General features: G+C 40.5%; 1 protein-coding gene across 2 annotated transcripts in view; it reads left to right on the forward strand.

Annotated features, from left to right (window-relative positions):
• LOC138359139 (chromosome-associated kinesin KIF4A-like) overlaps window positions 1-12,126 on the forward strand; it is a 34,269-nt gene extending 22,143 nt beyond the window's left edge. Inside the window, exons 8-11 of one of the 2 annotated variants that reach the window (XM_069317893.1) lie at window positions 744-916; window positions 2,309-2,470; window positions 3,930-4,037; window positions 11,118-12,126. In XM_069317893.1, coding sequence (XP_069173994.1) covers window positions 744-916; window positions 2,309-2,470; window positions 3,930-4,037; window positions 11,118-11,139 — 465 coding nt within the window. In that variant the 3' untranslated portion in view covers window positions 11,140-12,126. Of the gene's footprint in view, window positions 1-743; window positions 917-2,308; window positions 2,471-3,929; window positions 9,604-11,117 lie in introns of those variants that run through there. The other variant, XM_069317892.1, reaches the window with a different exon arrangement.
• Window positions 12,127-12,251: the final 125 nt, after the last annotated feature.

The following is a 12,251-nucleotide window of genomic DNA, read 5'->3' on the forward strand; positions in this document are numbered from 1 at the left end:
GATATTCTTCATGTGTCAAAGTCAATTTCACTACTACCATATAGAGCTATTATATCCATATTAGCATCATTGGTGTGTAAAACCCAGGCAATAATAGTGTAAATCAATGTATTGTGATAACCTCATTACTGTATGTGTGAATGAACGTATGATAACTGCACTTTAAATGTTAATACAGTCCTGTCTTAAGCTCACTTATCCAGTCTATATGGAAGAGATCTCCTCACTGGATAAGCCAGACATGTGGATAAACAGAATTTTAACCATGAAAGTCCAAAAATTACCATATTTGCAATTTTTTTTATACCACAACTAATTCAAATTTCCACACCTATAAATCAAAAATATTATTTAAGACAAATGTCAGGTTACCTTCTAGTAGTTTGTCTTGTTTGATACTGTAGATCTTGAAATGTGTAGTTCTTGAAAATTTACTTAACCTAATCTCTGGTTATCTGGACTTCTGTCCAGATATGCCAAAGTTATGGCAGAAATTTCAATTTTGTTCAGATTTTGTCAAGTGGGCTTGGTGCAAAGCCCACTGTTGAGCAGGCTTGGGATAACAAGCTCGTACAGTGTCTATAAACACCTACTACACTGTACTGGTATCTCACCTTTTTGTCTCCTGGTTGATGCCTCCCTCACACTGAGACTGGGAGATGCACTAATGATGATTCATGCATTTATGTTATGTATGTGTACAGTATTCTGTAAATTTTAATTATTCATACTGCTTTTTTCAGAGGCATGGTGTGAAACGCCGCTGTGATGAAACATTTGCCACTCCATTAGTAAGGAAGAAAGGTACAATGCCTTTGGTTTCGCACAATAGTACAATTTCCACTCCAGGACACAAGCCAACAGCAAGACCTTTGCTTCCCTCGCTCAATGTCACTATTGCTACTCCATCAAGCGGGTAAGTTACAACATGTTCATCTTTGGTAACTGTGTCCTTCCATTAGTCACATTATTCTGACCAGGCACATTGCCTTAATGGTGGATCTCACCATAATATAGTAATTTTATTCATTAAATATACATATGAACATACAACAGTGGTTTATTTGTAGATACAGAGGTTGCATATAAAATAAAGCCACTAATATGCAAATCATTTTTGGGCAAATGCTAGTCTGATGAATTGTAATTGGAACAGGAAACTATAGAAGAGAAACACAATTTCAAAATATTTTTCACATATGCAAAATCAAAATCAAACACCTCTGCCAGTATTGAACCAAGACTTACAATTGAAGATTCATTCATAGAAGACGACAAAATTTGTGAAATCCTAAAAAGATCCATATGAGGCTATGTTTAGCACCCTATTAAACAACAAGAAAGTTGAAGATCTAGACAGCTTCTTTATGAATGATATCCAAACCCCTTACAATATAACTGATATTAACATGAACACAAGACTTTGAAACTTTGAAAAAGAAATTGACAATATGCCCATGCACTCAGCTCTGGGCTGTGACTTGTGGAATTGAATATTCATGAAGAAATGTAAAGTACCAGTAGCATGAATGCTCTCAGTGTAATATGGAGAAATGTTTGGATACAGGAGAGATTCCAGAAGCACTTGAGTCAGCAGATATAGCTCCACTACACAGGGGAGGTAGCAAAGCTTTTGAAAAAAAATATAGGCCGTTGCAGTAACATCACACATAATGAAAATTTTTGAACGAGTGATTAGGAATCATATCTCCAGTTTTATGGTAAACAATGAACTTCACAACTCGTATCAACATGGATTTAGAGCAGGAAGTTCCTGTCTTTGATAATTACTCAACCACTATGACAATCATGAAACCATTAGAAGAAAAACAAAATGCAGATACTGTATACACAGACTTTGCAAGAGCATGATAAGTGTGGACAATGAGTGATAAAAAAGATAAGATCAGTAGCATTAACAAAGTGGGCATTTGTTTTTAATTTTCTGTTAAATAGAATGCAAAGAGTGACAGTCACTCAAAGTCCAAGTACAGTGAAAAGCTCTGTACCCCATGGCACTTTGGTTGGTCCCTCTGATACTTTTATTGGTTCCTCTGATACTTTGGTTGGTTCCCTGATAAGCTGTGTGGGCTGTGCTCCAAACTAAAAATAATTTTGGGGAATTTCTAGATGGATGATGCATTTAAGCACCATTGGAACGTTAATGTTTAAATTACAGGTATTGGAATTACGTAGTTGTATTGTCCAGTCTGGGAGACTTGTATCAAACCGTTTTGCTCCATTTTAGGTTTTAGATTTTATTTTGTTCCTGGTTTTCTATATCCCTTAATTTGTTTGTTTGTTACAGAAAGAGTGAAGTGTTAAATAATCGTAAAGTCAAGCATCAAATGCCACCGCCTGCTTCAATTTTCTCCTCCATCACCCAACCCATTTTTGAAGATTGCTCACCATCGAGATTGTCAACTGTGTCGGCTATTGATAACCCTGACGCTCGTCCATCAGAAATCTGGTATGTTTAATTTATGCATTGTGGGATTCACATGGAATTATAGAGGGTCTCTGGAGAGTGAGTCTTGTAGTCACGGTGGTTTCAAAATTAATCTAGCCAAATCGGAAGCCCAGTAGGCTTTTTATCTTTATCTTTGTTCACTGTTGTTGATCATTTAAAGAAAATTATGATCTGGTCTTCACGTCTGGTCTTTTTGACGCAGGTTTATCACCATCTCTTTGGTGATCAGGCGGCTTCTTTAATAGTGTCCCTTTTGTGAACTTCATCTCGGCGACAGTATGAAGTTTCCTGGCGTTCTTTTCGCCATTTTCTATTTTCGTAGGTTGTCTTCTATTTCTGGTCGGGTTGTTTTGTCTTTTCTTTCTTGGCTTTTTCAGAACCGTCTCTTAATGCCCAATATTGTCGTCTCGTATTGTGATGCTGGTGGAGCTGCTCTTGCTTGCATTTGGGGTGGATGTCACTACTGCCCTGTTCCGTAAGCTTTCTCGTGCTTTGTTTCACCTCTGGCCTGCTCATGGCTGCCTGAGCCGTACTGGTCTTTGGACAGGGTGCTCTCCTATCTCTTTCTCCTCGGTTTGCGGTGGCCCCTTTGGTTCAGGTTTGTTTTTCTGGGGCTCCCTTTCTGTTTGCATTGGCCCCTGGGAAGTCAGGCTGGTGAGCTTCATGCTCTCCTCTGGCGCAGAGGTTTCTGCTCCTTTGGTCCTGGTAGTTGGTTTGTTTGATTGCAGCCTTCTCCTGCAGGCATCATGTGCAGTACTTGCAAATATTAGGATGGCCAAATAGAACTTGAACAAGTAATCCTTCAGAATACTATTCATTGTGTATGATGGACCAGTCTTAGAATATACGACTCCAGTGTGGGACCATCATGAACAAATCAACAAGGGCCGTGATGAGGGTTCGAACCTACGTCCGAGAGGTTCCCAGATGCGCCTTAGTCGACTGAGCTATGACATGGTAAAAGAATTGTAACTGGGAGTTCAACTTGACCTACCACGGATCCTACAGTCTCTCCGAGACACAAACTAGGATTTTACACAATTTCCCCAAGGCGAGTCTGGGATCCTCTTGGACGTAGGTTCAAGCCCCTCATCACGGCCCTTGTGGATTTGTTCATTTGATGCATCACACTATTGTGATTTCTGTGTGTAATGGGACCATCACTTTGTAAAGCACAAGACAAAGTACATAAGAATGGTTGATGAGACCAGAAAGTACCAGAAATTAGTCTAAGGGACAGGCTAAGTCTTTTTTTCCAGGTGAGAGAGTAGGGACCTAGGGGCACAGGTAGGTAGGTGTTGGAACTTAAGAAGCCAGAGAAATACTACACTGGTCACGTATTTCTCAAGTATCTCTCCCAGCTTTTGTTCATTTGCCATTTTCTGAGCAATGTATTGTACAATATACTTCAATCATGTTGTGACACTTTTATCTAAAATGTTCTGGGTTTGCTTTACAGTTCCAGCATAGAATGTGAAAGACATTTAGATAGTCCCGAAGACTGTCAGTGTGCAGCTAAGAAGTTTTTCTCAAGACATGCATGCAAGAAAAAAAGCAGACACCCAAGGTGGGTTTATTTTGTCTTAGGGAATACTGTAAGATGGTATCCATAATAGCATGGATAATACTACATATGCTTAAGTATTATTATTCATTTGTTCATGCTTGTTAATTGTCAGTTTGTTAGTCTTATTAATGATGGAAGGATTCAGTTTATGATGTGTTGAGCACACAATGAATAATGCACTTCACCTCTCAAGAGTCATAGGATTGTGTATGCAGCCACAAAGTTAAAAGACAATCATTAAACTCTTACATTATATGCTTTACTGGGGTGAGTCCCTTGTGGCTCCCTGAAGCTACAATGCTGATACAGTGCCAAACTACTAGGTGCCATCAGTCGTGGAGTTCTTTTAGGGCTATCGGTGACCATGAGCCAAAACCTGACCTCCCCACTAATGAGACGCAGAGAGCAGTGGCACTATGATAAAATTGTCAGCTAATTTTAATTGTCCACCACCATCAGGGAAGCAGCCACAAAGTCAGTGATACAAAACACCACTTTTCTTTTTTTTAACACTTTTGTTGCCCTGGCGGGTGACCCGCCATGCACCTCAAGGTAGCCCTAGCGGTGCCCTGGAACTCGTCACCACCCACAAATGTTTATACTCTTCTTTTTAGTTTTCTGACCTCAATTTTTGTGCTATGTTGTTCAATTTGGTATCAAATTGTTCACAATAGAATGCTGTAAAGGGATATTTGTATATAAGAACATAAGTCTCATTTCCCTATACTTTCGACGAAAACTCGATAGCTTTTCCCTTCGTACGTGTTCAATGCTTTTGTCATAGACTGGCTCTTTTCTTGATCAGTATCCAAGTAGAAGTCAATTTGCAGTGTTTATAAAACAGGTAACAAAAATACCCGAGATAGAATAACCAGAATGGGGGAAACTTTTCGACTCGAGGGAAGGCCGCGGTTATCACGAGCGAGGTCATGAACAATTGAGCCTCCAGCGTTGGTGGGCGCCCACACGGTGGGGTCAGGATGCCATGTGGGGTATATAGAGTATAGGAAGGAGTTGGTGCTCATTTTAAAACAAGTCCAATAGTATTCAGAAAATAAATGGAATTTTTACAAATTTGTAAATTATTGACGCTGTTTGCGTCATCCCACACACTCCTTATTTTGTTCTTATGACAGAATATGTGGCATTAGGCAGCAAAAGTGTCAATAAGGGATTACTTTAAGGTTTTATAAGGTTATCACTCTTTGGGATTTGAAAGTAAAATAGTTGAGTTAGGAAAAATTTTGACATTAACTGAAGGTTATCTTGAGATGATTTTGGGGCATGGTGTCCTAGTGGCCCAGTCCTCCACCAGGCCTCCTTTTTGTTACACATCCCAGGAAGTAGCCCGTAGCAGCTGTCTAACTACCAGGTACCGATTTACTGCTAGGTGAAAGGGGCATCAGGGTGAAAGAACCTCTGCACATTTGTTTCCGGCTGGGAATCGAACCCTCAACCTTAGGACTACGAGTACCGAGCGCTGTCCACTCAGCCGTCAGCCCCCAACATTTATAAAAACATAAAAAATTGTCCTTAACAACTGCACCATAAAATTTTTGCCCAAAAGTGTACAGTACAGGGGTTAATATAAATGTAATGGATTGCTTGTAAAATAAAAATAGAGCTTTGAGTATAAAGAAACGTGTGTGGTGTGGCCAACTTCCCTCAGCGACTGCACGATGCCTCATGTAAGGAACCTCGCAACACACTGGCAATACTGTACAGGAAATCCAAATGAGAAACACATTTAAGATAACTTAAAAGGGATTTACCTGTGAACATCAACTTCCTTGGCACTGGTCCCAAACACTCCCAACAAAAAGAGGGAAGGCTAAAAAATTCTGTATCATGGCTGTATGTCTTACAAAAGAAAACAGGCAGTGTAGTAAATTGACAAGATGTAAAGAAGCTGAAAAAGAAAAGAGGGTGACCAGAAAGATGGCCCCGACACTGGAAACTAGTTACTTGCAACAGTCAAGTAAAAATGGCAATCACAGGACAAAGAAACTAAGAAACTTGTCACTAACAAGAAGAATCATTAATAAACAAAAGAATGATGTTTTTAAAAAATGGAGGGAATAGAGGAACCCACTTGACAGTCTGATTCATGGCCAAAATAGATGGTAACTAGACTTTAATAGACATTACTAATGGAGCAATTTGAAACTATTAAGGGGCCTGAGCATGAAGTCTCTCATGAAGCATGAGAGGGCCAGCCAAGAGATGACCCACTCACCCAGAAGCACCACTGCCCACTTAGACGAACACATAAGGGGAGGAGAATGAGAAGATCCCCCTTCCCCTTACACTGCCTAATCCAATGGAAGCCAGGTCAAAGAAGCTTGAAAAAAGTACAGAGGTTTAGAACAAGACTAGTTCTGAATAAGAATTAAGAGGAGAATGATGCAACAGTAAAACTCTCCAACCTGGAGTTCACAGAAAGCAAAACTACGCACAGAAATCCCACTGGAATTTTTGTACGTACAGGACAAGGGCATCCAATGTGAACCTTGCAGTCTGAAAGTGAACTGCATAAATCAGAAGTTGGAAATGTCACGTCGAAGCAGATTCACCTGTGGCCTACCAAACCACAGGAAACAATTCCTGCCTACTGCCTCATCTGCCGTGAACTGGCAGAAGCAAAAATCCAACCAAGAGAAGTTTACCCTGTGGATCTGGACTGCCATGCGGAAAAAGACCCAATACGCCAGAAGCACCACTGTCCACTGTCCAATTGTGATTTTGCTTTAAAATATAGTTCGTATCAAATATTTCATTTACTGAGCAATATGATAAATCATTCTGTTTTCAGTTAAATACAGTACCTGTAATTTTTCTAATTTTTATTAAATAAAATTTTATTATTAAAGTTGGTTTATACTCAAGTTTATCCTTAGGGGGGGAAATGTGATATTATTACCACAAGCATTTTATACTATTAATTTGTGTTTTAAAACTAAACAGAATAAGGGTTTTGTATATGTATGTACATAATGACTGACATTAAACATTTCTCCCACACAAAACATGAAAGATTCTCAAAAATTTTTAAAGAAAAATATGAATTTATTCTTTGCAATGTGGTGTTTGCTTTGAGAGGTATTATACTGTCTGCTCAAGAACTCTGCTATTCACTTAGTATCCCACTGTCCACTTAACAGCTTTTGTCATTATTCAAATTTGATTGCACAGTGTCCTCCTCCTGCCAGTTATGTGGAAGTGCACCACTGTGACTTATGGATACAAGACAATTGTGATTACCATACAGTAGGGAAGGGTCTGTGGTAACGTTGATGCTCAGAGCCTTGTCTCCTCTGGTTTGACGACTGATAATGAAGCCGAGACTGTACCGTTGACCTTTAATATTCTTGGCATTTAGACGTGGCTTGTGCTCACTTCTGGTTGTTAGCTTGTTTAGTGGCATGTTTCTTGCTCCCTGCTGTATGCCTGTAGGTATCTGATATGCGACACTTTTGTGCACAATTGTGCTCGTGTGATATCTTATCATTCCATTTGCTCAACATGATCCTGTTATGAAAGGTGGGGCAATATTTGCTGGTTGGTTGTTTCACTGCCTGGGGTTGTAAGTGTTTGGTGCTTGACCAGATTTTAGGACCTTTGTCTGGGACCTTTCCTCGTTCAGAAGAACATTTTTTTGTGCCTCTGGACTTCAGAGGTACATATTGTAGTTTTAAACATTTTTGCCCCTCCTTGTTTTCATTTTGGGTTTGAAGTGCTCTGACTTGTTGTCCATTATGTCTATATCAAATTGTTTGTGCTTCTGGTTAAGAGTATTTGGCCATGTCACAAAGTTAGAGAAGTTTGGGTGATTATTTCCTGATTTTGCCATGCTCCATATGGTGTGACCTGTCTGGAGTACCTAAGACAATAAACTGGTACCTGACCCTCCGCCAGTTATCTTCTCTCTGTGGCAGTTCTTGGGTCATTCCATGCACGTTCCTTTGTGAACTGTTCTTGCTGCGTACATTTTCTTCCAGTAGCTCGACATTGTTAAGATCCTGCTTGCAGACGATGAGTCACAATAACGTGGCTGAAGATGTGATGACCAAACCATACATCAGATGATGAAGAAAGACGAGAGAGACAACTTGATAATGGTCCAGCACGGACCAAAACATGGTCGTTTCTTAATCATCCGGTGTGTGATTTGGTCATCTTAACTACTACTACCTGGCGTAGACAATATTCTCCACTTCTTCAGTTTGGTAAAGCTAGCATTAATTTTCAACCTACACATGCACCACTTAAGGTCTCTGCTGGGACTAGTCTTCACCACCAACACTAGACATCATCTTGCACTGTTTATGGATACCAGAGAACATTGGCTACATTTGTAGATGTGTTCTCATGATTTTAATTTTAATGTGCAAGTGTTTTTCTCTGCCTTCTCAACTATGACTTGATCCATATCCAGAGTAAGAGAGTTTGAAGTCCAATCACACTTTTATTGCTTGATAACCTTCACCATCAGTGTGTGGCTCTTGGCAAGTGGTACTACCACTACCAGCACGTTATACTCACGCTAGCATCTGTGGGTGTCCTCAGCTCCAGGAATGTCCGTCTGATGATGGTACGCTAATGCTACATCCACTCTGTGTTCTATGTGGGATTTTTAAATTTATTTTTCAGTTATTTGCAAGGCTTGCCGAAAGGAACCATGTGTGAAGGTGGTGTCACTGGGCAGCAGCCAGGGTAGCTTACAAGGTTAGCCAACTGGTTGATCACGTGAGAACTCCTTGGCTGTCCTACTGTCTCAATTTTTTGTATTAATATATTAGGTACATCTGCATTTGTGCAGCTGCCCTAGACTATATGAAGGGGGGTACAGTGTCAAATAGCTAGCTATGTGATGCTAAAAAATCCCAATCACACAGGATGGTTAAGTCATACAGAGGCATGTGATAACCAGTCTGCACTGGTAGACTCCGGGTGCATTATGAGGCTATCATCAATACGAGTGAATAAGGTAGCAGTGATACTAAAAGTCCCCATCTCGCAGGATGGTTAGTTATACAGGGCCATATGTTTAGTAGTCTGCACTACCAAATTTTTAGTGCAATATGAGGGGATATCTTCAAGAACACGAGAGTGAATAAAGTAATTGCAAAGCTCCAGGTTCCTCATGACAACTGGTCTGAAAGGTCTAATAACTGGGCATTCGGTGATGTAGTGCGGGAGATCATGCCGCAGTTCCTGCTCACAGAGTTTGCACCTGGAGTGCTCAGGATTGGGAGATCCGTCACCTGTTGCCATCTGCCACAGGTAACGGTGACCCAACCTGATCCTTGCAATCACTGTGTTGCACAGTCTGGTCGACGTTTTGTGCTGCCCATAGATATAGGTTTCAGATCTGAACAAATAGCTTTTTATACTAGTGCTTTCAGGTCGTTGGGAATCAGTAATTTCTTTCCTATCTGACGTGAGTGTTTGGACCAATATAGTTTTGACATTAGAGATAGGGATACCTAGATCTAATTCAACTTCATCTTTGTTACACGCTAATTTGGCTGCAATGTCTGTCTAATTATGATGGGTTATATTTATATGTGGTGGTATCCATACAAAGGCAACCCGTTCTCGCAAATTTAATAAGTCAATATTGACTTATTAAACATGTGCATAGGTGACATACTTAACATAATAGTTTCCCTTGAAAAGCTTCATAGAAAACACCGACCTTACCTAACCTACTTAGTATGTTAAGGTAAGCATCTTATTGCTTCATAATTACAATTGTTACCTAACCTATACCTATAATAGGTTAAGTAACAATTGTAATTACGAAGCTATAAGATGCTTATTTTAACATACTAAGTAGGTTAGGTAAGGTCGGTGTTTTCTATGAAGCTTTTCAAGGGAAACTATTATGTTTAGTATGTCACCTATGCACGCAACTAATAAGTCAATATTGACTTATTAAATATGTGCATAGGTGACATACTTAACATAATAGTTTCCCTTGAAAAGCTTCATAGAAAACACCGACCTTACCTAACCTACTTAGTATGTTAAGGTAAGCATCTTATTGCTTCGTAATTACAATTGTTACCTAACCTATACCTATAATAGGTTAAGTAACAATTGTAATTGTTAATTGTAAGTAACAATTGTAATTGTTGGGTACACCCTGGGGTGTACCCAACTCAAAGGGTGCACAAAGTTTACTTTTGACCCCTTGAAAAGGACTGAGGCGGTTCTGTTACTCAGGTAACCCCTGAGCCATGTCAACAGTCTTCCCTTAACTCCAAAAGAGGCTAGTTTTTTTTGTTTTTTTTTTGAGATATATACAAGAGTTGTTACATTCTTGTACAGCCACTAGTACGCGTAGCGTTTCGGGCAGGTCCCTGGAATACGATCCCCGCCGCAAAGAATCGTTTCTTTTCATCCAAGTACACATTTTACTGTTGCGTTAAACAGAGGCTACAGTTAAGGAATTGCGCCCAGTAAATCCTCCCCGGCCAGGATACGAACCCATGACATAGCGCTCGCGGAACGCCAGGCAAGTGTCTTACCACTACACCACGGAGACTGTAAGAGACTTGTTCTAAGATTATTTCTCTGTTTGCTGTATCAAAAGCAGTTTGGAGATCAATAAATGCCGCCTGAGAGTTTGGTCCCTCTCTGATAAAATATTTAGCAAAGCAAGTTTGTGTGCTTCTTCCAGGAAGGAAACCATACAGGTTAGGGGCAAGGTGGGGCTTGATTTGAAACATTAGTCTGTCGAGGATAATCCTCTCAAGAACTTTACACATGCACGACGTCAGAGAAACGAGTATGAATTTTTGTGAACTAGGGTATGGGTATTATTAGTCCCTGTGTCCAGCGGTCAGGTAAGACACCCTGCCTTAGACTTTGATTAAACAATTCTAGCAAAGGGCTATTTGGCAGCTCAGCAAGTACTCTCATGGTGTTGTATGTGATGCCAGCCTCTCCGGGAGAGGTAGCCTTACCTTTCTTGAGTGCATTTTTAATTTCAAAGGGGGTTATGCCATAGTTATCATCAGGCTATTTCACTACAGGCAATTTCAATATTAAAGTTACGATTTATTTTGGTACTAGCCAGATGGTGTTGTACATCTAGAGGCAGGCTGCTTATCGGACAGTGCTTGCATATTGCTGAAGCAGCATGTCGGCATAGTCTACAGGTGAATGGTGATCAAGTTGACGACTGCTAGGACGAGAAATCTTTTTATGGCTTGTTGACAGGCACTCAGTCAGTCCTTCTGAAGTGGGCAGATTTGTGTTACATGAGCTGGGTGTTGAGTGACTGATACACAATAGTCCCAGAATTTGTTGTCAAATGTAGGGATGTGCAGATTTATATAGCTTAGTGGTATGATTTGTTTATTTTCTTCAAATGCCAATATTTCTTGCTGCTGTATTGGTAAACTACACATTATTTTACGAATATACATCACCTGTAAAATTGTAAGCTTAATGTTACTCAGTTTATGGCAAAATGTAAGTTTTATTTAGTCTGCTCTAACCTATATAGCCCAGCAATTACTGTAATTTGTATGAATGGTTTTGAATAAAGATTCTAGTTCTGCCATATGTCACAAAGAATTTCTTTGTAGTCATTCCTGCTTGATGGTTTTCTCGTATTCCCTAATGTGACCGCGAGCAGCGACTGCTTAAAGAGCCCCTTGCAACTCTGGTGCCAGTGTGACCGAGCAGCGACTGCTTAAAGAGCCCCTTGCAACTCTGGTGCCAGTGTGACCGAGCAGCGACTGCTTAAAGAGCCCCTTGCAACTCTGGTGCCAGTGTGACCGAGCAGCGACTGCTTAAAGAGCTCTTGCAACTCTGGTGCCAATGTGACCGCGAGCAGGGACTGCTTAAAGAGCCCCTTGCAACTCTGGTGCCAATGTGACCGAGCAGCGACTGCTTAAAGAGCCCTTGCAACTCTGGTGCCAATGTGACCGCGAGCAGCGACTGCTTAAAGAGCCCCTTGCAACTCTGGTGCCAATGTGACCGAGCAGCGACTGCTTAAAGAGCTCTTGCAACTCTGGTGCCAATGTGACCGCGAGCAGCGACTGCTTAAAGAGCCCCTTGCAACCCTGGTGCTAGTGTGACCGAGCCAGACAGATGTTACAGTTCCTGCTGAGAGTGTGTAATCATGCCTTAAAGAGCAGCTGAGTAACCTTCCTATTATGTGTATCTGTTGAGTTATTTAAACTAACTTGGTACATAATA

This window comes from Procambarus clarkii, chromosome 89 (assembly GCF_040958095.1).
Source record: "Procambarus clarkii isolate CNS0578487 chromosome 89, FALCON_Pclarkii_2.0, whole genome shotgun sequence".
NCBI classification, from domain to species: Eukaryota; Metazoa; Arthropoda; class Malacostraca; order Decapoda; family Cambaridae; genus Procambarus; species Procambarus clarkii.